The following is an 867-nucleotide window of genomic DNA, read 5'->3' as shown; positions in this document are numbered from 1 at the left end:
ACACACACACACACACACACACACACACACACACACACACACACACAGATCAGTCTCCTGAGGCTTTGATGGTCAGCTGAAGAACACTTTGATGGTGTTGTTGTAGACGGTGTTGGCGAGCTCCAGCGCGTCCTCGTCCCTCGCCGCCGCCATCACCTCTAAAACTTGTCTGAGGAGAAAAACAGTGAAATCTGAACATCAGCTGTTCGCGTTCACGATGGGTTAAAAAAAAACCCAAACTTCACTCACATGATGTGACAGGGCTCGTTTCGGTCCTTCAGACAGTGACCCGCCTCCCACTTCTTCTTTGTGGGAAATGTAGTTTTCACATATTTGGAGCCTGCGTGAGTGTTTTTCACGCCACACCACGGAGCATCTGAGAATCAGCATCAGAATTAATGCATGAACCATTTAACCGTTTCATAACCACGTGAACAACAGTGATGTAATGCAGCAAACATCTATTTTTACAGACTGTTTTTAGCACATTTAATTTTTACTATTTTCACCTGATTTGGCATCTGGAGAAAATAAGCAGCGCTGTCACAATCAGTGTTTCTGCTCATCATTAATAATCCAGACTGTGATAATACTTCATACATACATGTATAATTATACCACCCAGCATGTAGTATACTGAAAATAATTAACTGTTTATGTGTTTGGGTTTTTTTTAATCTAAAAACATTTCCCAGGCTGTGATCCATGTTGTATATTGAAAATAATTCATTTTTTGTGGGTTTGTTTTTTGTCATCTAAAAACATAGTGGCATGATGAAAAAAAAAACGGGCATTTAAAGGGTTAAAATTCTGAAAATAAACTAATCTTTGATATTTATGATTAGGACTGATGTTGGTTAAAAACTA

General features: G+C 39.0%; 1 protein-coding gene across 1 annotated transcript; it reads right to left on the bottom strand.

Annotated features, from left to right (window-relative positions):
• Nucleotides 1-11: 11 nt before the first annotated feature.
• On the bottom strand, nt 12-383 carry LOC121938083 (putative deoxyribonuclease TATDN1; the record flags this gene model as incomplete). Its single annotated transcript, XM_042481367.1, has 2 exons — nt 12-169; nt 250-383. Coding segments are annotated over 2 exons (231 nt in total), but the record flags the coding sequence as incomplete, so codon positions are not given.
• Between the last annotated feature and the right edge of the window lie 484 nt (nt 384-867).

Source organism: Plectropomus leopardus, unplaced genomic scaffold, assembly GCF_008729295.1.
Source record: "Plectropomus leopardus isolate mb unplaced genomic scaffold, YSFRI_Pleo_2.0 unplaced_scaffold28411, whole genome shotgun sequence".
In the NCBI taxonomy this organism is placed as follows: Eukaryota; Metazoa; Chordata; class Actinopteri; order Perciformes; family Serranidae; genus Plectropomus; species Plectropomus leopardus.
Note: the sequence above shows the minus strand (reverse complement) of the source record. Positions and strands in the feature narration are given on the sequence as shown.